Raw genomic sequence first — 21,619 nt, forward strand, 5'->3', positions numbered from 1 at the left:
CTCAACTGATACACCAATATTTTAAAAATCATAAACATCAAGAGTCCCTATAAACTGCGGGCCATCATGCTCTCTTTCCAATTCTGATTCAAGCCCAGTGGAATGTGAGCATTCATTAGTGAGATTCAGAAATGGCAGCCTTCCAGACTGAGTCATTGGTTTTAGAGCAGGAAAGAGAACTAACGTAGATGGGCTATTTAGCAGTCAGGTGGTGGATCCCCTTTTACTAGCACTTTCACATCAAGTAGCTAAGCACGGAATGCCATAGGCTACCAAACAAATCCACATACTACATGAATCTAATTATTTCAGCAAGTCTCTTTACAACTTTGATCTGAGCACATGCTTTTGTGTTTGTTTGTTTATTTTACCACTTTAAAAAGATTTAGAGATTTCTCTTTTTGACTGTGTCAGGGCACCATGTTTTATTGAGACTCAACCTAGGTTTGGGAATTTCCATGTTGTAACTAGACCTGTAATAGTGGTCAGAGGCCACACCCCTGTATGCAAAGTCAAACAAGTCAAACCAGTTCAGCATGATAAATATGCAGGTGTCACAGGTCAAGGAAGTTTGAGGTTTAGGCATTACAACAATTCTTCATTTGTGTGGACTTCTTGGTTCCTGTCAAGTTGGTGATGGATTTGCTGTCATCCTCATCAGTTCTTTTTTTCACCTCCCTGAAAAGAGAGACAGAAAGAGAGAATTACCTGAAGTAACAACTAAATCCCAAAGCCTCCTAAAGAAGTAAAGATAACAATGGTGAGTGCTTCCTGGTGCAATCCAGATACTGTTCTACATGTCCTGTAGACCTGGATTTCTTTAATCCCCATGCAAATCATGTGAGTTTGATGCATCCCATTAGATAGATGAAGCGTGAAGGCACAAAGTAGTTAAAAATGTCCCTTATATCACAAAGCTAGAGTGGCAGAACTCAGATTCAAACCATGAAGGTCAATTTGAGGTCTTTTGTCCTCAGCACCAGCTACACACACACACACATACACACACACACACACCAGATATATACCACATGCACATGCACATATATATGTACTGCACATACAGATGCACATGAATGCACCCATAAACACATGCATGTATGCACATGAATGCAAACAAGTAGTGAACACCAAATAAATGAACACACAATATGCACGTGAACATGCAGACATGTTCATGAACATACATCACACAAATGTATACAGTTTTGTGTACACATGTAGCTTCTGGATGCTTCATAGCTCTAGAAGCCCTTCTCCATAAATAGAGCCATAGATGCTTACGAATAGTTTGGAATTTGACTCCTTCAAGTCTCGCACTCCGATTCTCCTGGACAATCTTACTTCAGGCTGCCATTGCCAATATAGCCTCTCTTCTCTCCTGCTCTATTTTTCTCCACAGAATGAATTAATCACATTTTATCATATGATTTACTTATTTCTTTTGTATGCTATACACATCCCACCTTCTTGGGTGCTCAAGAGGTCAGGAATGTGTGCCTATCTTATTCATTGCCGTATCCCCAGTGTCTTGGCTGAGCCAATGCTCAATAAATATTGGCTGGAATAAAGAGTATATAGATAAATATTCACACTCTGTAATGGCGAACTTGATTCATTTAATGCTATTCTTGTGCCTTGTGTCTGCTAAGCACTGGGGACACAACCAGAAAATAAAATGGAATACAGCCTCCATTCAGTGGGACTCCCGGTCTCATGGGGAGCTGGCAATGCATTACACTGACCATGGGCACCAGGGTCTACACTAAGAACACTGGGTGTGTGTCTGTGTATGCGCAGGGGGCAGGTGGCGGGGAGGAAGCAGGGCACACTCAGATCCCAGGGAAATGCAACAGCACACACAGCCACCTGAAAGGCTGTTCTCACTGGCTCTACCCTGCTCAGCCCTCACCCAACATCAACTATTCCTGCCTCTGAGGGAGGGCTGCTCAGCTGTCTCCTCTTTCTGGATATCCACCCTGTAAAGTTAGGAAGCTTCTCTTAGAGCCCGGATGAGGCAGCCAACTCTGCAAACTTTTCTAGACGGACCATGAAATGATCGCCAAAGTCAAGCCACAGCGTGGTCCCTGAGGGGCCCAGAAGGGAGGACCAGATTGCAGTTCTCATCTGAGTGCAGAAAGTAAACCTGTTCCTGTGAGAAGGCACTGCTATCTGTGGCCTCTTCACTACCAGCAAGCTCCTTAGCACCATGGAGTCTGGCTCTAACCCTACCTAGTGCTGGCTGGCAGTAACAACAGCAACTTCATAACCAGTCTGTAAGTATACATGATAATGGTGCTGGGTGTTAGGTGTTGGGTTGCTGACCCCAAGGTCAGTTCTTCAAACTCAGCTGCTGCTTAAAAGACAAATGAAGCTGTCTGCTCCTGTAAAGATTGAGTCTGGAAACCTTATACAGGGTTGCTGATTCGGCAGTGGGTTATGGGTTAATTGAAATAACAATGGATGACTCAAATCCAGGGAGAAAAGTAAGACTTTCCTTTTGCCTCTTTCTGGATTCCTTTTACAGTTAAACTGCTAGGGGTAACAATAACCAAAAAATAAATTTAAAAGGTCTTATTCTCCATTACATGATGAAAGTCCCCTAGAGCCACATCCTTCAGAATGCTTGTGACATATACAGACCCTGGAGTCCCACCTTTTGTAAAGGTAGCGGCAGTCTGCGAAAACTGATCCTCAAGGTGGCCCCAAAGTAGTCTGACCCTGGCCAGGCTGAGTTTCCCTTCAAGAAATGGAGCCTCTAGCCCTCCCTTTTAGCTAATACAATGCAGAGGAAACAATGTTCCAAGATTTCCAAGCTCAAGCATTAAGAAGCCTGGTGGAGTCAGCTTCCTGCCCTTCATGGAGACTATTGAGGCCCCTCCAGACATCCAGGTACATCACTGAAGAGGTCAGTCTGGTGGCTCTGGACAATGGAAGTAGCGAGGAGAGGTGTCTGAAGGAGGCACATGCTGGTTCCACGCTTCAGCCTTGCTGCTGCTGCGAGTGGCCTCTGTGTTGGTGCTGACTCCCAGAGGCCCATGTACAATGGAAGGCAAGCCCTGCCATCTGTGTGGGTGTGATTTTGAATCCATCACTCTAGCCACTGTGCCAAGCCATCTTGTTGGAGCTATCACTCTTTGTTTGCTGTCCCTCTATTCTACCAAGCACGATGTCCTTTTCCAGGGACGGGTCTCTCCTGATCACAGGTCCAAACTACGTGAGACAAAGTCTCCTTTGCTTCTAAAAGGCATCTGGCTGTATTTCTTCTCAAACTTACTTGTTCTCTTGGTGGTCCATGATACTTACAGTACTTTTGATCCACACTGTAATTCAAACATATCAATTCTTCTTTGGTCTTTCTTATTCAATCTCCAACTTGCACATGTATATGAGCTCACTGAAAATATCATGGCTTGGGTCAGGTGCACCTCAGTCCTCAAAGGAACATCCTTGTTTTTTTAACACTTTGAAGAGGTCTTGTGCAGCAGATTTAGCCAATGGAATATATCATTTGATCTGTTGACTGCTGCTTCCATGAGGATTGATTGTGGATCCAAGCAAGAGGAAATCTTTGAAAACTTCTTCGCTCTTTTCTCCATTTATTATGATGCGACCTATTGGTACAGTTGTATTTTCTTTACGATAAGTTGTAATCTATATTGAGGAGATGCAATTCTTGATCTTCGTCAGCAAATGTTTCAAGTTCTCCTCACTTTCAGCAAGCAAGATTGTGTCATCTGCATATCTCAGGTTGGTAACAAGCCTCCCTCCAAGCTGATGCTGAGTTCGCCTTAATAGAGTCCAGCTCCTCATTATCTGCTCAGCATACAGACTGAACATGTATGATGAGAGGGTGCAACCCTGGCACACACCTTTCCCAATTATAGACAATGTAGTATTTCCTTGTTCCATTTGCACCAATGCCTCTTGATCCATGTACATGCGCCACATGAGTGTGATGTGGGGCTCTGGAATTCCCATTGTTCTCATGGTTATCCATAGTTCGTTATGATCTAGTTGAATGGCTTTGCATAGTCACTAAAACACAAGTACACATTTTTCTGGTATTCTCTGCTTTCAGTCAAGATCCATCAGACATCCCTATTCCATGTTCTCTTCGAACTCTGGTCTGAATTTCAGGCAGCACCTTGACAATGTACTACTGTAACCATTGTTGAATGATCTTTAGCAAAATTTCACTTTTATGCAATGCAATGTATTGCTCTATAATTTTCTCATTCTATTAGGCCACCTTTCTTTAAAATGGTTACAAATATGGACCTTGAGGTAGTTAGTTTATTGTGCCAACCTGGCCAATAATCACATGTGGGGTTAATTGAAGGGTGGAGGGATAAATGGCTCGGTGAGGCTCACCTTTTGAGTTCTCCGGTCTCTTGCTTTGTGATGGTCCGACCAGGGTGAAGCTGCCTTAGCCAGTACCCTGATTCAGCAGGCAAGGCTCACTTCCTGCAAGACATCCCTGAGGAGAAACCACATGGACCTACCCCATGCAGCCCTGGGTGCTGGAGCAGCCGTGTGGAGAGCCCTGCCAGCGCTGAGATGCTTACACCTTCACGGACTCAGCTTTCCTCCTGCAGTTGACATCATTGTGTGTGTTTTGTGAGATTGAGGAGGACTTTGTGGATTGGTGTTGGACATATGGGTTAATGTTGGACTTGTGGGCTTGGGCAGCACTGGGTTGGGATGCTTTCTTGATGCACACTCTCTCTTATACATGCGTTTCTGTGGATTTGTTTCTCTAAAGAGCCCAGATGAATACAGACCTCTTCCAATCAATTAGCTCTTGTCCAGATTTGTTGGCAAAGACAAGTGAGTGCTTCTAGTGCTTCACTAGCTTGTTGAGACACTGAAATTTGCACTCCATTACTTGCTAGGTCCTTGTTTATGGCTACTGCTTCCGGTGTAACTTGAACTTCTCTCAGTGCTGTTTGGTTCTTGGTCACATGCTACTTCTCAATATGGGTGAATGTCAACTAGTTCTTTTTGGAAGAGTGTGTCTACATATTCTTTCCATCTTCTCTTGATGTTTCCTGCATTTAACTTAACATTTTGTCCATTGAATCTTTCAAATTTGTAACTCAACACTTGATATTTTCTTCAGTTCTTTCAGTTTAAGCTATACTGAGCATGTTCTTTTTTGGTTTTCTAACTCAAGGTCTTTGCACATTTCATTACCATATTTTATTTTGTCTTCTCAACTTGTCCATTGAAATTTTCTATTCGGTTCTTTGACTTCATCATTTCTTGCATTTGCCTTAGCTACTCTACACATCAGCGCAAGTTTCGGAGTCTTTCCTGACACCAATGCTGGTCTTTTTAATGATCTTTTGCTTTTTTCATAAATGGTGTTTCTGGTGTCTTCCCACAGCTCATCAGGTCTTCTGCCATTAGTGTTCAGTGTGGAAAATCTGTTCTTGGGATATTCTCAAAATTCAGGTGGGAAAGTAGTAATATGAACTTTCTTTAATTTTCTTCAGCTTCAGTCTGAACTTAGGAGCATATATATATATATATATATATATCTCCCTACAGTTAGCCCCTTGCCTGATTTGGCTGATATTGAGTTTCTCCATCATCTCTTCCTAAAATGAACACTCACTTTTATTTAGTCATTCTGACTCATAGTCACCCTGTAGAGCAGGGCAGAACTGCCCCTGTGGGTTTCTGAGACTGTAACTGTTTATAGCTGGTGGTATCTGAAGTACTCCTCTTACACCTCCAAGTCCAATTTGTAACCAGTACACCAGCAGGGCTTCATTGTCTCTTCCTACACATGTGGTCAATTTGATTTCGATGTGTTCCTGTGAAGAAATCCACTTATTGAGTCACCTTCTGAGTTGTTGTAAAAAGGTATTTGTGACGAAAAAGCCATTGGCCTTGCAAAATTCTATCATGTATTGTTTAGCTTCATTTCTCTCAACAAGGCCATGTTTTCCAAAAACTCTTCTTCCTTCCTCTCTTGTTGGGTCCCAATAGTTATCAATGCATCTTGATTGCATGTTTGATCACTTTCAGACTGAAGACATTCAGAAAACTCTTCAATTTATTCATCATTAGCTGTAGTGTATAAATTTGATAACAGTTTTGTTGCCTTGGTATCTTTGTGTGTAGATAGGCATTATCCTATCACAGACAGCACTGCACTTCTAGACCTTGAAAGGCCCTTATTGAAGAAGAATGTGATGCCATTCCTCTTGAACTTGTCATTCCCTGCATATTAACCTGCATGGTTGTCTGACTGAAAACGCTACCACCAGTCAATTTAAGCTCACTCATGCCCAAGATATTGATCTCTATGCAGTCCATTTCACTTCTGAAGACGTCAAATTTTCCTAGATTCATACCGCATACACTCCAAGTTTCAAATATGACTAGCTGTTTTCTTCACATTTTGAGTCATACCCAATCAGCAAATGAAAGCGTTCCTCCATCCACATCAATGTGGTCAATCCTTCTTTGAGAAGGCAGCTCTTCTCCGTTTATATTTTGAGTGCCTTCCGACCTCAGTGGCTCACCTGCTAGCACTATATCTGACAATGCACCTTCTGCTATTTATGAAGTTTTCAGTATTTGACAATTTTTCTATTAAAAAGTTTGGCAGTAGCCAATACCTCAGAAGTGGGCAGCCCATTCCTTCGTCCTAGTCTGTTCGTAGTCTGGTAGCTCTGCTGAAACCTGTTCGCTTGTGGTGACCCTGTTGGTATTGGAAATGCCAGAGGCACAGCTTCCAGCACCACAGCAACACACAAGCCAGTACGATATGAGAAACTGACAGAGAAGTGTGAGCCAAGTGCTCAAGTGGCTGGAACAGCAGAGAAAAACCCAGCAAGAGCAGCAGAGGAGTTTTCCAACTAACATTGGCATTTGTGAGCTCTTACAAGATGGCTCTTGTTTTAGGTGAACAGGTTTTGTGGTGGTTTATGAGAGTTATGCACTGATAAATGATGGGGAATCTACAGAGCAATGCTAAATGATCAAAGTGGAATGCGATCCACACATACAATTTGAGGTTTTCTGAGAGTCTCATTAAAACATATGGAAAAATTCAAATTACCTTTATCAATATTTTTTCATGGAATATATTCAGATTATCACATCAACATACAATCAATCAAAATAATATTAATAAAATGGCTCCATAAGTAGTGCACATGGCTAGCCAAGTTGTCTGTTAACATGAAAATTGGGAGGTTTAAGTCTAACCAGAGGTACTCTGGAAGAAAGTCCTGGTGATCAACTTCTGAAGAATCAGTCATTGTAAACCCAAAGGACAGCACAGTTCTATTCTGACCTGCATGAGTTGTCTGATGAGTGAGAATCAACTCAGTAGTAACTGTTGTACTATGATAAAGAAGATATTTTATAAGATATGTAAGACATTATATATATGCAGATTTATATATATATTTAACTTTTAAGTCTTTAAAATGGGCCCTGGTGGCCCTGTGGGTAATGACTTGGCCTGCTAATTTCAAGGTCGGTGGTTCCAAACTAGCAGCCTTCCTAGAGGAGAAAGACAAACCTCTCTGCTTCCTGAAAGACAGACGTAAAGTCCCCATCAGGGCAGTTCTGCTCTCCTACAGGATCCTTGTGTGTTGGACCGACTCAAGGGCAGTGAGTTGGGATTTGAGAAGTCTTCTGAATCCAGTGTACTTTCAGCACATCTCAATTTGGATTCACCGCATTGCAAGAGTCTGTTGTTGCTGTTAGGTATGGTCAAATGAGCTCCAACTCAAAGCAATCCATTGCCCCGTCCTTACAAGTGTTATCGTATTTGAGCCCATTGGCGTTGTTTGTGTTTGAGTGCTTTCTTACAGCCACAGTGTCACTCCACCTCACCAAGGCTCTGCTTTTTCCCTGACCCTCCATTTTCATCAGCATCCTGTCCTCCTCGAGGGACTTGTCCCTCCTGATAACATGTCTAAAGTGTGGGAGATGAAACCTTGCCCTCCGCCCGCCTAAGGAGCATCTGGCAACACCTCCTTCAAGGCAGATTTGCTTGCTCTTCTGGTAATCCATACTACTTACACTATTCTTTGCCAGCACCATAATTCAAACGTAGGAATTCATCTCCAGTTTTCCTTACTTATGGTCCAGCTCTCCCATGCATCCAATGTGATTGAAAACCTCCTGCCTTGGATGAGGCGCCATATCATCCTCAAAGTGACAGCTCCGCTCTTGAACTCACTGAAATGTTTAACTTCTTGACTGCTGCTCCCATGAATATCGATTGTGGATCCACATAACATAAAATCTTCGATAGCTTCAATCTTTTCTCCTTGTATCATGATGATGTTGTGTATTGGTCTAGCTGTGAGGACTTCTGTTTCCCTGACATTAATTGTAATCGATACTGGGACTGTAGTCTTTGATCTTGACCAGTAAATGTTTTAGGTCCCCTTGGCTTCATTAAGCAAAACTGAGTCCCTTTCTTATATCAGGTTGTTAATGAGTCTTCCTTCAATCCTGATGCATGCATATTTCTCTTTAGATAGTCTTGCTTCTCAGATTCACTGATCAACGTGCACATAGAACACATAGGGTGGTACGCTAGAAACCTAATGCATACCTTTCCTGATTTTAAAACACAAAGTATCCTCTTTGCTCTCAATGCCATCAAGTCGAATCCATCTCATAGAGACCCTATAGAACAGGGTAGAACTGATGTGGGCTTCAGAGACTGTAACTCTGTACTGAAGTAGAAAATTTCATGTAGCAACTGGTGGCTTTGAACTGCTGACCTTGTGGTTAGCAGCCCAATTTATAATCCACTACACCATGTTTTAGAGCTGCCAAATTGGTCAGGACACCTGCATAAGGTACTCCAAACAAATTAGTGAATCCACTGCACTGTGAAATGGAAAGATGTCTCAGCAAATTTTTTTTAAAAAGTGAAAATGGATTTTGTTGAATGTCAGCTAATTTTTTTACACACATCCATCTGAGAGCTAGCAGACATCATTATTCTCATTTCCCAGATGAGGAAACAAACAGTCAAGAAAAGACTGCGGATGCAGCCTTCTAGATAAGTGATGATACAACATCCGCTCTAGGAGATGCCTTAGCTCCCAGAACAGCAATGCGGCCTACCTTCTGTATCCCACCATTCACTATCAGCTGAACGTTGAGTGGTAACTTAGAGGAACCTGGTCCATCTCGTTGTGCAGTCTGGGCACAGAGAGGTCAAGGGTCCCAACGTGGCAGAGGCATTTCTTAGCACAGAGCAATGGGGTGAGGTGGAGAGAGTGAGGATGAAGAGGGCAGGAGTGTATTTCTACACCTGAAAAAAATCCTTCAACATTTAAGGCAGGCTACAGCTTCCTAGATTAGGGAAGTTTCTACTTCTATAGATATCTGACACTTTTGGCTTTAAAGATGGAGAAAGGAGGCACTAGGCAAGGAATGTGGGTGACCATTGGAATCTGAGAGAGCCAAGGACGGGGCTTCTTCCCAGGAGCCCCAGAAAGAAATACAGTGCTGCCGACTCTTGATTTTAGCCCAATAAAACCACCCAATAAGACGTCTGGTCTAAAGAAATTTAAAATACTGCATCTGAGTTAAGTTGCTAAGTTAGTGGTAATTTATTACAGCAACAATACAAAATAAACATAATTTATAAGAGAAAAGATGTTCTTCATTCAGCAAATGCTCACATTAAGTCCAGTTCAAGGGCCAACCTGACTAGTGAGCACACTTACATGAGAGACATATGTCTAAATACATAATTACAAGAGCCAAGACAAGCTCACATGCTGAGGAAATAGGTAAGATGCACCATAATCATTCGGGGGTGGCCAGTGAGACTTCACACAGGTTATACTTTGTGAAGACTGGCATCACAGGGGCCTCTTGAAAGAACAGGAGTCTACTGTCAGTTAATGAGGAAAGGAGGATTCCAGAAACAGGGAGAAGAGGCATAAGAGAGAATGGTCATTATTGGGGGGAAATCTATGTGTAAAACTATCATTCATTTTGGGGAAAAGAAAACTGAGGGCCACAAAGGCAGTGAGTGAGGTCAGGCTATAGAGGGCTGTTAGCTTAGACTTCAATTACATGCAGAACACCAATGTGGGATAATAAATGACGGTGTGAGTAGTCATTACATTTTCATTGATAAAGTTCACCCTGATTACAAGGAGGAGGAGGGGCAGGTTTGAAGAGAGGGAAAACCTGAGGCGTAAGCTGAGGTGTCTCCCACAGTGAACCAGGCAAGGCAGGCTTGAACAAATCAGAGCAAGACTGAGACATGACAGATTCCACAGATACACAGGGAAGTCACTGAATCAATAGGTCCCCAAACCCACCAGATATGGGCGAATAAGGAAGACCGGAAGAAGATTGATGCCAAGTTACTGTTTTTAAATTTATGCCTTTTGTAATGTTTCCTGAGAAAGAAAATTTAGAATGAGTAACCGTTTTAAAGAAAAAAAACAAAACCCTCACTGCCATCGAGCCGGCTCTGACTCACAGCAGTCCCATAAGGCAATCCGTTCCCGTAAAGATGCAGGCAGAGAAGAAGTGCTCTGTTGGCTTTCCCAGGGTGTCGGTGCTCACGCGAGCGGAAAGCCTCGTCTTTCTCCCTTGGAGCAGCTAGGTGGCCTGATTGCTGACCTGGAGGTTAGCAGCCCAAAGCACAATGCACGGACACCCAGGATCCTTTCAAGAAAAGATTATGCATCAGGGTTTTGATATGTTGACTCCATCCCATCTCTGGAATTCCCAGTGGCTGGGGGTTTGAAATGTGGTTAAGAAATTTGGAAAAGAGGCGGAGAGTTAAAACGCAGACACTGGAAGTCATCAATTATAAACGGCTCTAGATACAGGGTGATGGGAGATACTAACCATAGAGAGAGAAAGCCCGGCTCTGAGACAATAGAAGGGAATCAGGTGCAGAAAGGAACCATGAGAAATAACAACATTTAAGTAAGTCTGCAATTCAGATTAGTAATAGAAAGCTTTCATCTAGCCAACTATAAGCTGTGTCCCTTTGAACAAGTTGATTCAGCATTCTAACTCTCAATGTTCTCATCTTTAAAATGGATGCGATAACCATCGCATTCTCACAAGGTTACTGTAAAGAGGAAATAACACAAGGCAATCACTCGGCATGAGCCTAACATAGCAAACTTTCCATACGACATGGTGTGAGCTGCTCTTGAATCAATCTCAACTCAGAGCGATTCCGTGCGACCGAGCAGACGGGCCCCAGAGGGTGTCTAGGCTGTCCCCTCAAAGGGACCGCTTGCCACAGCGGTTCACCTACGAGGAGGCACCGAATGAGCTCACACCACCAGCCTTCAGCAAGCACCGAAGCACTGCAACTCCAAGCACCTTCCATGAGACATTGGTCACGGTTAGTTACTTATTTTATTATTTATTGTAGTTCTATTTAGTATCCAGTTACTTACATCTTTTATTTACATTACTTCCAGTACATTTATTTTGGGCTTGCCTAAAATAACCTCCTGCGCTCCTCTACGCTGATGCAAATTCAATCTGAGACTCAATTTAATTGCTATGTCCAGCATCTAACCTTCACCAACAAAACTTACATCTCTTCCTTCTGGGCACCCAAATGGCCTCTGTCAGCTGCATGTCACATGACTACAAGGTCATGTGATTTTCTCTAATGTAGAAATACTTTTTCCATATCCTTGAGCTCTCTCCGGAAGCTAATACAGGGCTGTGCACGCACTGAACAGTCATTATAATATAAACATTATTGAACTTGAAAGCAAATATTGAAGAGGAATGCCACATTTACATCTTTCATCTGGCCTTCAGTTTCCGTAAGACGCCAAAATTACAGGCATGCCTCATATTAAGGACATCCAATAGATATAGTTCTAAACAACTCCCATAGACATAAGTCCATCAAAATTAACGTACCGAACCCAAAAGTACCATATGTTTAACAATTACATTTTAAATGGCACAGTGTGCTAGGCAAATTTATACACGAGTCCAGTGCCTGGGTGGAACTGATACACTGGCCTGAGCGAGTTTTTGTTTTCTCAAAGAGGAGGCCATTAATCAATTAAAAGCCAGGTGAATGTAAATCTATCACAAACTGGTCAAAACCTGTAATTCCGGTAATGGCAAAGTTACTTACTAATTGGACAAGAGTTGTGAAAGATGTTCTTTGAACATAATAGGGAAATAGCATTTCTAGGAGAAGCTTTTCCTGGGATTGAGAGGTTTTCCAATAAAAAGCAGAGCACCTTAAGTTGTCAACCCAAACATGTATGGCCTCCCATCACCTCTGAACTAAGTTCAGACTACGCAAGCACACAGACTGCCCATTCCAGTGTTGTGCCTGTATGTCGTGAGGAGAGAAACGCGTCCGGATCTTGTATGAGAACTTAATCAAGAACTTAGCTTTGCATTAGTGCAACTTCCTAGAGGCTCTGAAACTTTCTAAACTGATCATTTTACCAATGAAGAATGCCATGTCTCATTTTAAAACTTAGGAATGTTGACAGACAAATGTGACGGAAGAGTAGAAAGCAAATCGAAGACTTTGCACATGTTCTCTATTTATAATTGTTGTACTGAGCATTCATGAACATAACGAAGACAGAAGCCTAACCACAATGCACCAGGCAACAATGAAAACAACAAACCCTTTGATGAGTGAGTCACGAGCAGCTTTCTTTTAATTATCTAGGGCTTTAAAAAAGAAAAGTACTCTCTGTCCAGGTGACAGCAAAATTATCTTAGTTATCAAAATACCTCTGCTCACCAGGTGCACTAAACACACCCACAGGCTCTGTGTAAGCTAACCTGTGCGTGGGCTGACCCAAGGTGTCACACTGGAGCAGCTGGGGAAAGGGCACAAGTAGTTTACAGCCTCTCCTATCTTTATGGCACAACAGAACTGCTGCTGGTCCCGGGAGTCGCCAGGGAACTTTGGAAGCACTCCACTTTACTATGGACCCACAGAACAATCACATATTCAAAGAGTATTACGTAGTGCAGTGTAGCCGGGACTATTACATACAGAATCAAAGAAAAAGAACAGAAAGAACCTTGAAGATATTTTTTATTTGTCCCCTTTCTTTTTGTAGATTAGGAATGACTAAAATAAGACACCACCTTGAGTGGAATTCCAATTCAACATTCACTCTTGCACCATGCTCTAGGGTAAGTGTTGGACTACTAACTGCAAGATTGGTAGCTCAAATGCACCAGCCGCTCCTTGGTACAAACATGAGGCTGTATGCTGCTGAAAAGATTTAGAGTCTCAGAAACCCTAAGGAACAGTTCCACTGCGTCCTCTACAGAGTCACTCTGAGTCAGAATCGACTTCAACAACCGTGTTTAACATGAGATGGCAGAGTGATGGTTCAGTGGGAGAACTCTCACCTTCCATAGGAGACCTGCACTATGCGTCTCATGGGCAGCCACAGCCTGTCTGTTGGCGGAAATGTGCATTGCTTGGATGCGGACCAGGTTTCAGCAGAGCTTCCTGACTATGGGAGGATCAGAAGAAAGCCTTGGTGATCAGCTTCGGAAAACCAGCCAATGAAAACTACGGATCACTGGGTTTGATCTACAACTAACTATGCAGATGGCAAAGGACTGAACAGCACTTCGTTGCACTATGTAGGAGGTCAGGAGCCCTGGTGGCACAAAGGGTTAAATCTGCCAGGCTCTCCTTGGAAGAATGATGAAGCTTTCTACTCCTGGAAAGACTGCGGTCTTGGAAACCCACAGGGCAGTTCTGCTCCATTCCAGAGGGTCAGTATGAGTTAGACTCAACTCGATGGCAGTGAGACATGTGGGATCACCATGAGTTGGAGGTTGGCTCACTGGCCACTACAGCACGAACAATGTCAAACTTACCAACTAAATGCTTAGGGATCTGTTTCCTGGTCTCCCTGAAGTGACAGAAATAATTTATGTCAAGACCTTTATCCAGTTATTCTCATAATAGAACTCAGTTTTATTAAGTACTTTGTTCATTTTAGAAACAGCATTTAGAAATACTACCAAGTGTTTTAATTCTCAATACATAGTAGCCAAAGAGGCCAATTATCCTACTGAAGTTAAAATCCTTGTAAAGTCTAAAAAAAAGAATCGCATGCCTAAAATGATGGTTTAGTTTTGTCTGTAATTAAAGATCGTTCGTCTTTGTTAGTATGTCTTGCTTGTGTGTGCATTTAATCCCTTTAGGTCAGTTAGGGATCGACTTCCCATTTGTAGCAGAAAACAGAGGAGAAAAGATAAAGCCAATAGAAGTTGGTTCCTGAGAATACTCTAAACAGTTAACACCCTCAAACACATTCAAGCTTTTAATGGTGCAATTTCTACTCTAATCCACACCCTAAAATGTTATTATTATTAACAACATTGCCTCAGCTTAATGATTGCTTTATTAGATAATAAAGAGTTTGAAAAAGTGCATTCAACTGCCATGATATACAGAATTTCTTTGCTGTTTATTGTTGTTGTTTTTCCTCTTCCGTTTATTCTGGGGAATATCATAATAGGCAGTTGTATTCATAAGAGTCTCTCATATTTAAACTCTGGTTGCTGGAAATGATTCATAAAAGTCAACTGCTAGCATTGTGGTGACATTCTGCAGAAAGGTCAATGGCTCCTCAAATGCACCTGCTTTGTTTGGCAGTGAAGACACTGCCAATGTTTACAATGAATAAGCAGCATACCACATCTTTACAGAGTCTTCATTTGTGACAAATATCATCAATGACCACCCCCTGGCTGACATTTAGCCATTCTGTGGTAGCTTGCATGTTGCCACAGTGAGGGAAGCTGGGCCACTGGCATTTCAAATACCAGCAGGGCCACTCATGAGAGGCAAGTCCCACTGAGCTTCCAGACTAAGAAAGACTAGGAAGAAAACCCTAATAATTTACTTCTGAAAATAAGCCAATAAAAGGGTACAGAGAACAGTAGAAATGGGCAGATATAGTGTTGTAAAATGATGCCGCTAAATAGTCATACCAATGGACTAAAACATGCCAACACTCATGAAAATGGGCAGACCCAGGCAAGGTTCCATTAGGTTGTATCTGGGACGAGCATAAAGTATGGCCAACTTTGAGGGCAGTGTTTTCCTGTTATAAGTCCATGTTTGGGTCAAGAAGTTTCATATATATAGCAACTAAAAAATATCCAATCCAATATCCCATTTACCAAATACAAGTCAAAATCTTACCGAGCAAGATGTAGAACGGCTTCCACTATATTTGAACCATCTTTGGCACTTGTTTCACAGAATAATGCCCCGTAGTTCTGTAGGAAAAAAAGATGTGTAATTAAAGAAAAGCTTTAGCTGGGTTTCCTGCTACATCGTCTTTTAAAAATCAACAAGAAAAAAACACAATATTTTCTTTTCGAGCATGCCAAGAGTGATTACCATATGAGAAATCTATTCATGGTTTCAATATTTAAAACACAAATAAAACAAGAACAATGCAAGCTTTGATCTTAAGTCATTCCTTGAAAACATCTAGTCAGAAAATTTTTATATGGCATTAAAACAAACAAGAAAACAATTTCATGTTTCAAACTAATCTGAAATATGCTTTCAGATGCTCTTCTACCAAATAAATTGAGGGAGATAAAATTAATAGTCTAAGATAATGCCCAAGAAATTAAATTCCATTCCAAGTATGGATCCTTCAGGTTGGCACCCTCATGCTATCACCATCAGGAGGAACCACGACCAAAGTTGCTAAAATCAAGAGGTATTTTTCTAACCAACTAATCTGCTGCTGTTGGGTTAATTCCTACCCACGGCATTCCCACGCGTGTTGCAGTCGAACTCTCCGAAGATCCCTGGCCTTTAGTTAAGAAGCTTTTGCGTGGATTCAAACATCCACATTTTCAAATAGTAGCTGAGCAGATTAACCATTTGCACCATCTCAAAACTCCATATAGATAGATGGGAAGTAGATGACATAGATGGATGGATGGATGGATAGATAGATAGATAGATAGATAGATAGATAGATAGATAGATAGAACAAAGCAGTAATTTCATGGGACTGACAACAGAAAACAACGATACCAATGTCAAATCAGTTTGCTATTGTATTAGCTTTTTATTTGATCCAAAATGCATCTGAACTGATAAGACGGCTCACTAAAAAGGTCAGGTAGCATTCTGGCCCAATGATAATAGCATGATAATAAAGGATGATAAGGAAACATGGCACAAGACAATAAATGGGAAGGTAATGAGTTTCACCAACTATACAAATGTATAGCCAAAAATAATTTTACACTTTTCCTTCTAAGTCCAAATCTTGGAGGAAACAAAAATGTCTCTCACAATCCATCCACACACTTGAGGCCAGGAGGCATAGTAACCTTCTGACATGAAAGCTTTCTTTTCAAAAGAGACCACTCATTTGTTTTTCTTGCATTGAATTCCATGACTATAGGATTCCAGCAACTAGATGAGCGTGAAGATGGTAATTTTACCTCTTCTCTGTATCAAAGAAGCCCTGATGGTATAGTGGGCTCTCTTTTGGGCTGCTAACCGCATGGCCAGCACTTCAAAACACCACGGCTTTCTACTCCTGTAACAAGTCACAGTCTCAGAAACTTACAGGGGCAGTTCTACTCTGTCAGATGGGGTTGCTTTGATTTGAAATCGACTCAATGGCTGTGAGTTTGAGGCTCTGTTTTTCAGTTTTGTACTTAGTGGAGAAATATAATTAAGGAAATATGTTACCTTCATTAGGGTCCAAGCTATGGGCTATCTACTTACACTCATCAACAAGGGAAGGACATTTGGGGTTCTGCCTGTTTAAGAAGGACAGACATCTCCTCAACTAGGACTGAGGCTTATTCAAAGGACATCTTAAGAATGGTTTTAAAACCACAAAACTCACTGCCATCCAATCTCTTCTGACTCATGATGACCCTACAGAACAGAGTGGAACTGCACCTGTAGGTTCACAAGACTGTAGGCTCAGAGTGGCTGGTGATTTTGAACTGCTGATCTTGTGGTTAACAGCCCAATTCATAACCCCAAATGCCACCAGGGCTACCTTAAGCAAAGGTAAAGAAGATTAAAGGTCAAAGCCAGTGACCTCCTAGGGTCCGAAGGCTTCTTTTGATTTGAACCCACCATTACTCTTACCAAGGGAGCCCCAGTAGTGTGATGGTTACACCTTGGGCTGCTAACTTCAAGGTCAGTGGTTCAAAACCATGAGCCATTTTGCAAGAGAAATACAAGGCAGGCTTTCTACTCTTGTAAACAGTTATGGTCATGGAAACTCATAGGGACAGTTCTATCCTGCCCTACAGGGTCCCTATGAGTCAGCACTGACTTGATGGTGGTGCGTTTCCTCTTACCTAGGAGTACTGTTGGCACAATGAGCTACAAATTGAGCTGCTAACCTAAGGTCCAGTGGTTTGAACCCACCAGTGACTCCATAGGAGAAAGATGAGGCTGTCTATGGACATAAAGATTTACAGTGTCAGAGACCCTAAGGTTTGTTCCACTCTGTCCTGTAGGGTCACTATGAGTCAACTTAGTGTCAAAGATCAGTGTAGTTTCCACTCTTACCATGGCCAGCTTTTCTCCAATGTATCCTGGCACACAGTTTTGTGCGTCCACAGCAGCAGCTTCCCGAAGATCGGCCTTGTTTCCTACCAACATGATTGGAATACTTTCTTGGGTGGCATCCTATCACAGAAAAGGGAAAGAAATGAGAAATCAGCAGCCTTTGGACCCATACTGAGGAAATTAAGAACAGCATTGATTACCATTTTCCAAATGCATGTTTTTCTACTCTCTATATAAATGTCCTTTGCCTCAAAACAGCTATTAAAACATCCATTTTCCCCCATTTACAGATGAGAAAAGTGAAATTCTAAGAGGTAAATTGTTGGAAGGGTTGAGGCAAGAGGCCAAGCCTGGTTCTCCCTGATTTCACAACCCTTTCCACTGTACAACGCTTCCTCCTTGAAGGCATTAAGATCGGACAGTGTCAGACATGACAAAATAATAATAATTTACAAATTATCCAGGGTTCATGGGGGAGGGGGACAGAGAGGAAGGAGAAAACTGAGGAACTGAGGGCTTAAGTAGAAAGGAAATGCTTTGAGACTGATGAGGGCAACAAATGTATAAATGTGCCTGACATACAATGGATGGATGGATGGATGGATTGTGATAAGAGTTGTATGAGCTCCCAATAAAATTATTTTTTAAATCAATTCTGTTTATGACAAAGTAAATTTGCAGCTCCTAATTTCTTGTTTCTACCATATAGACCACTGCCAGCCACAATAAACTCCAGAAACTGGGCCCCACAGGCCTCTCTGCCTGCTGGGCTCTCCTCATTTCCTACACTGTTCTCTTTAGACCGTGGTGATCATGAAGCAGCGTCACACCCCCAGGTCGAAGGGGCTTCTGTAACTATGCTACAACAAGACGGAGTTTGAAAGGTCCACACTCCCTGCCACCTGCTTCGTAATGAAACAAAAGCAGCAAAGTCTAGAAGGCTGATTTTTTTTCTTATGGAACACAAATGATCAATCTTTAAAGTGGAAAATTCTAATGTCAATGGTCCCAAGTTAGCATACACACATCATCCACAATTACCCAATGCTCAGGCAAACTGTGAGTGATAGGGCTACACTTGATCTCCCACCACTGGTCCATGAGAGACACTGACGTGTCTCTTTGCATTTCTGCCTGAATTACCCTCTTGGGAAAATGAGAGGATTAATTAGGGAATATCCCACCTCATTGGGATATGATTTGAATAAAAAATCGATGATAACCTGGATTCCACAGAAAAACAGGCTTCCAGCTCTAATCCAGAGAAGCAGCAGTCCTGACAAAGACAGTAGCAGTGTCTATAAACAGCAGGAGATGCTTGAGTAACATGTTAGAAAGAATGAAAGACTTGATTTTTAAAATAATGAAATTACATTGGGCCTCCATTCTTTTCAAGTTTCCTCTGACCCAAAACAAACCCACTGCCAATGAACTGACTCCAACTCACATCGAGCCAAGAGGACAGAGCAGGACCTCTCAGTCTGGTTTCTAAGGCTGTGTATCTTCCTAGGGCAGATAGCCACATCTTTCCCTGGAGAAGCCAGTGGTGGCTTTGAGCCATCAAGTTTAGCAAATGATTGCCTAACCCACAGCACCACCATGTGTAGGTGTTTAGCATATTTTGACAGTTAAATTCCTGGCACATGCTATGGCTGATCACTCTACATACGAACTATTTCAACTCCATTACTGATCTTTGTCTGTCTGTCTGTCTGTCTACCTGTATCTCTCTCTCTCTCTCCCTCTCTCTCTCTATCTCACCATACCATAATACCACGACTTAAAATGATAACTAAGGTCAAATTTCTTAGTGGTAACAGAGCTTTGCCATAGATCCCCTGAACTCAGCGCTCTATGCCAAGGAGCTCCATTGGTTCCCTGGGGCGTAGATTCCTTTTTGCTCCACACCAATGGCACAGTGGAATGCCTTTCTTGACACCAGGAGCTTCTTCTATTAATATACTGCTCACCTTGGTGCCTTATAGAAGGAGCTACTAGTATTGAATCAGCAAGCCATTTCTAGCTCCAGTTCTAGCCTTAGCGATAAAATAACTATAAGCAAGTGACTCCTACTTTCTATGCCTCAAGTTTCTCATAAAAAATCAACGAGATTAACAATATGTTCCTTGTTTCTTTTAAAGTTGTGTTGCAGACATGAATATCATAAATGAAAATTTTATGAAATAAAAGCATTACATAAAGGTAAACACCTGCATCATATTTATAATAATTTTAAGGCTTGAAAATGCATATTCATTTAGTGTTTTCTACATCTTATTGCCAACTGCAATCAGCCATGCTTTTAAAATTGCTTTAGTTAGAAAGGGAATATTGATCCTGTTGTTCAGAGTATGAAATAGGCCCAACGGCAGAGTCCAGAGGCGACCTTGAGATCCAACACCAATCAGTTTTCTGTTTTGCCACCCCTGTGCTTTCATGCCTGTCAAAAGTTACAGATGGCATATCGCCCTGAATGTTGTACTAGCCCCTAGATGATTTTCAAGAAAAAGTGCTGAACCATAGCTTGAGATTCAGTTTTATATTTTCAAACAAATGAATAACTATTTGAAGCACACTAAATGTATTCATAGCTATTTCCCACTTATAAATTCTATTTGCTAGGATAGCTATTATAGAAAATAAAACATTTAAAAGGGGAAAATAACAAGTATTGCCAACAAGGTGGAGAAACTGCGGCCCTTATCCACATCTGCTGAGAATGTGAAATGTAGCAACCACTGGAAATCAGGTCAGTAATTACTCAAGAGCTACACGCTGAATTACCATCTGCCCCAGCCGTTTCACTCCTATGCATGGATCTCAGAGAGCGGAAAACTGCGACTCAAGACAGATACTTGTACGTACATAAACTTTTAGAACAACTTTATCCACAATGGCTCAGAGGGAGGAACCAGTCACATGTACACCAACAGATAAAAGGATAAACAAACTGTGCAAGATCCACAAATAGAATACTACTCACCTATGAAAAAGCAATCAGTCTCTGACATGCTACACTATGAATAATCTTTGGACACAGTCTAAATGAAATAAGCTCTATTTGTAAAGGATAAACACTTGTGTACATGAGTGCAGAAAGTAGGAGACTGGCTGCCGGGGCGGGGGAAGCAGGGACTCGGGAATTGCAGATTAATTGGTGTCGGGAGGGATGAAAAGGTTTTAGAAACAGCAGTGATAATTGCGCCGAATTGTGAAGGTGCTTAATGCCCCGAAGTTGCTCATTTAAAACGGTAAATGTAAACTCCGTTGTGCATGTTGGACCACAATGAAAAGAAAAGAAATAAAAGTTTTAAAAGTACAAATTCCTTAGATGAAAGGCATCGTCTAATCTAATACAATGGAAGCACAGATGTCGCCACACATGTTTAGAAGCCCAAACCCTGCTTCAATGGCACTCTGCACTCTGGAACGTCCACAGGTGTGAACTGGCAAGCAGAGGCAAGTTGAGCGCAGCTCCCAGGGACCTTAGGGCGCAGCACATGTGTACAGTCAGATGGTGTCTCATTTCCTACGTGTCAAAGCTACTACACACAACTCAGGGGTCCTCAGACTGTTTACACAGGGTGCAGTTCACTGTCCCTCAGACCCGTTGGAGGGCCGGACAACAGTTTTAAAAAAACTATGAACAAATTCCAATGCACACTGCACATATCTTATTTTGAATTAAAAAAAGAAGTGGGGCAAAACCACCCGGCGGGCTGGATAAATGTCCTCGTGTGCCACGTGTGGCCCGCAGGCCGTAGTTTGAGGACGCCTGGCATACACGCAACAATGGCTCCACATGGTCACTCATCTTATTTTTCTGTTATTATTTATGATAGCAACTTCTGGGGGAGGTGTTGTTGTTTGTTTGTTTGTTTGTTTGTTTGAGAACCTGCATATTCACCTGCTCCCAATGTGGTTCTGATTTTATCTTTAAGAAAAATCGCTGAACAATGCTGATAGATGAAGAAAGCTGATGGTGCTCAGCTATTAAAAGATATAGGGTCTGGGGTCCATTTCAAAGGCTTGAAGTTAAACAAGCCGCTATCT

The 21,619-nt window shown here is 41.9% G+C and overlaps 1 protein-coding gene across 1 annotated transcript in view; it reads right to left on the minus strand.

Moving 5' to 3' along the window:
* Positions 1-383: 383 nt before the first annotated feature.
* RASEF (RAS and EF-hand domain containing) overlaps positions 384-21,619 on the minus strand; it is a 96,173-nt gene continuing 74,937 nt past the window's right edge. The window contains exons 15-17 of the mRNA XM_075550700.1: positions 17,567-17,686; positions 15,203-15,279; positions 384-678 (exon numbers count right to left, since the gene is read on the minus strand). Of these exons, the coding sequence (XP_075406815.1) occupies positions 579-678; positions 15,203-15,279; positions 17,567-17,686 (297 nt within the window). The 3' untranslated portion in view covers positions 384-578. The remainder of the gene's footprint in view (positions 679-15,202; positions 15,280-17,566; positions 17,687-21,619) is intronic.

This window comes from Tenrec ecaudatus, chromosome 5 (genome assembly GCF_050624435.1).
Source record: "Tenrec ecaudatus isolate mTenEca1 chromosome 5, mTenEca1.hap1, whole genome shotgun sequence".
Classification (NCBI taxonomy): domain Eukaryota; kingdom Metazoa; phylum Chordata; class Mammalia; order Afrosoricida; family Tenrecidae; genus Tenrec; species Tenrec ecaudatus.